General features: G+C 36.5%; 1 protein-coding gene across 1 annotated transcript; it reads left to right on the top strand.

The window, feature by feature from the left end:
* The first annotated feature begins 1,637 nt into the window (after positions 1-1,637).
* LOC139901461 (uncharacterized) lies at positions 1,638-2,264 on the top strand. The gene has a single exon (XM_071884173.1). It carries the CDS (start codon positions 1,638-1,640, stop codon positions 2,262-2,264), a length of 627 nt encoding a protein of 208 aa, XP_071740274.1.
* The last annotated feature ends 103 nt before the right edge of the window (positions 2,265-2,367 follow it).

Raw genomic sequence — 2,367 nt, 5'->3', positions numbered from 1 at the left:
ACCCGTTTGGACAACCTTCATTACTTGCTTACTTTCCGAGTCATACTTTACCGCTACTTTATCATTGTGAGTTATAGCATTCCCTTTTTACTTTAGCTTATTTTGGGAACTGAGAATACATGTGGATTTTATGTTTTACACACTAGGCACGAGTACTTAAACTTATATATGTGTGGGTTATACAACGGCATAAACATTCCCTTTAGCTCGGTAACGTTTAATCATTGGTTTTTGAACCATGAACGCGAATCTTAGATATGGATCCATAGGGTTTGACATCCCCACTCGGGCTAGTAGCGCTAACATTTAACGAGTGTTTAATACTTCGTATACATACGCACTTGCCAAGTGTACTTTCAGGGGGTATAAACATTAAGTTAGTTACCAAGTGCCCACGGTTAACATATACTTTATCATACTGTTTTGAAACGCTCTTTGTAGCACTGAAATCTCGTGGCCTACCTTACATACCGTTATACTTAAACTATAGCTCACCAACCTTTGTGTTGACGTTTTTAAGCATGTTTTTCTCAGGTGCTTAAGGTTATTTGCTTCCGATGTCGTGCTAGTCTTGCCGTAGACACCCGCTGCTCTAGTGTTATCACCGCATGAACTGTTTATCTTGCATTCAGACTTTAATACATTTGAAACTATGTTTTGTAACAACCTAAGGGTCACATACATTTATTCATGCTTGCTATTCGTAGAAGCATACTGTTGGTGTAAAACAATTGATGTCGGTTATGACGTCACCTTTTTATCGTGAATGCAACTTCTTTTATTACAGCATATAGTACTTAACCTTGTAATGATCCTGTTGTTGATGATTCGTACACGATGGTTTTGTACGGGGCATCACAAGACATATAGAAGAACCAGCAAAAAAATCAGCACCATAGATTTAGACAAATTATGTCTGTCAAATTAATTAAAACATAGTTGTTTCCCGTGTAATCTACATCAAGCATGCCTATTCAACTGACTTCGAAGACGAAGTTGAAGAGAGAAGGACACCTGTTAGCGGTTGACACGTGACCTCACAAGACAACCAATGGAATGCAGAAGTATATCATATGCACAGTTCGTGGATATACTTTGGCAACGCTTTGGGAATACAACATTATATTTGTTTATTCAAAAAGTGTCCGCCCATTTTTGGTAGTTTGAGTACAAAGAAGGCCACGTGCTTTCTGATACAATTGTCGGCCCAAGTACAAATATCCATTTAACCAGCGAACAATAAAACATTATACTCTTTAAAAATAGATAACTCAACTAATGTATTAGACTGATTTTAACGTGGGGTCAGAGAGGCACGCGTCAGACGAGCTGGAGGTATCTGACGCCCCTGATGTCATTAACGTGGCGTCAAAAACTGACGCTATGGGGCGTCAGTTGAGGATTTGACTGAAAAAATGGGACTTCAATGTAAGCGTGGCAGTCTGTGATTGGTTGGGGAAATATATCCGTTACCCAACAGATATATACCCGTTTTTCTATTATTATTTTTTTTTTAAAAATCAATTTTACTCCTTTTTACTCTTATTTAAACACCAAAAATCATATCATTTTTCACACATTTCATTCTTACTCTTTTTCTTTCCATATTTTTTTAATAAAACTTTACTAGTTTATAAATGGGTTCGAGGTTACGGGGGTCTAATTCCAACTCCGAAGATTTGCGGATTGTTCAATTAATTCAAGAAATAGAAGATGATGATTCCGAAGTCGAATCACCTATATTTGATAAACTTAAGAACGGAACATTTCCATCCGCACCATTTGAGCTAAATGGGCATGAATATAGCAAAGGATATTACCTTGCGGATGGTATATATCCCAATTGGGCAACTTTAGTTAAAGGATATTCATGTCCTACTGAAGAACCAACGATTAAGTTTACTAGATTTCAAGATAGTGCCCGAAAGGATATAGAGAGGGCAACTGGGGTTCTTCAAGGTCGTTTTCATATTATACACATAGCTTCACGAAGTATGTCAGTTAACAGGATGCGAAGAGTGATGGAATGTTGTCTCATATTACATAACATGATACTTGAAGATAACGACTTTGCACTTTCTAAATGGGAAAAAAGATTCACTACTGAAGAAATGAAAAATGGTATGGAATGTATACGGAGCAGAGGACGGGATCGAGACATCATCGCAAGAGAAATAAGGGATCGAGATATGCACAACCAACTTACCGAGGATTTAGTCGAGCATATCTGGAACCTTCCACCCACTTTTCGCAATGCGAATTAGTTTTTTTTTTATTAAATCTATGTAATCGTTAATTTATGTATTTTGAAATTCTTATGAAAAATTAATTTATGTATTCTTTTATTTAATATGTAATTTATGTATT

Source organism: Rutidosis leptorrhynchoides, chromosome 3 (assembly GCF_046630445.1).
Source record: "Rutidosis leptorrhynchoides isolate AG116_Rl617_1_P2 chromosome 3, CSIRO_AGI_Rlap_v1, whole genome shotgun sequence".
Lineage (NCBI taxonomy): Eukaryota > Viridiplantae > Streptophyta > Magnoliopsida > Asterales > Asteraceae > Rutidosis > Rutidosis leptorrhynchoides.
This window is presented reverse-complemented; position numbering and strand designations above follow the sequence as displayed.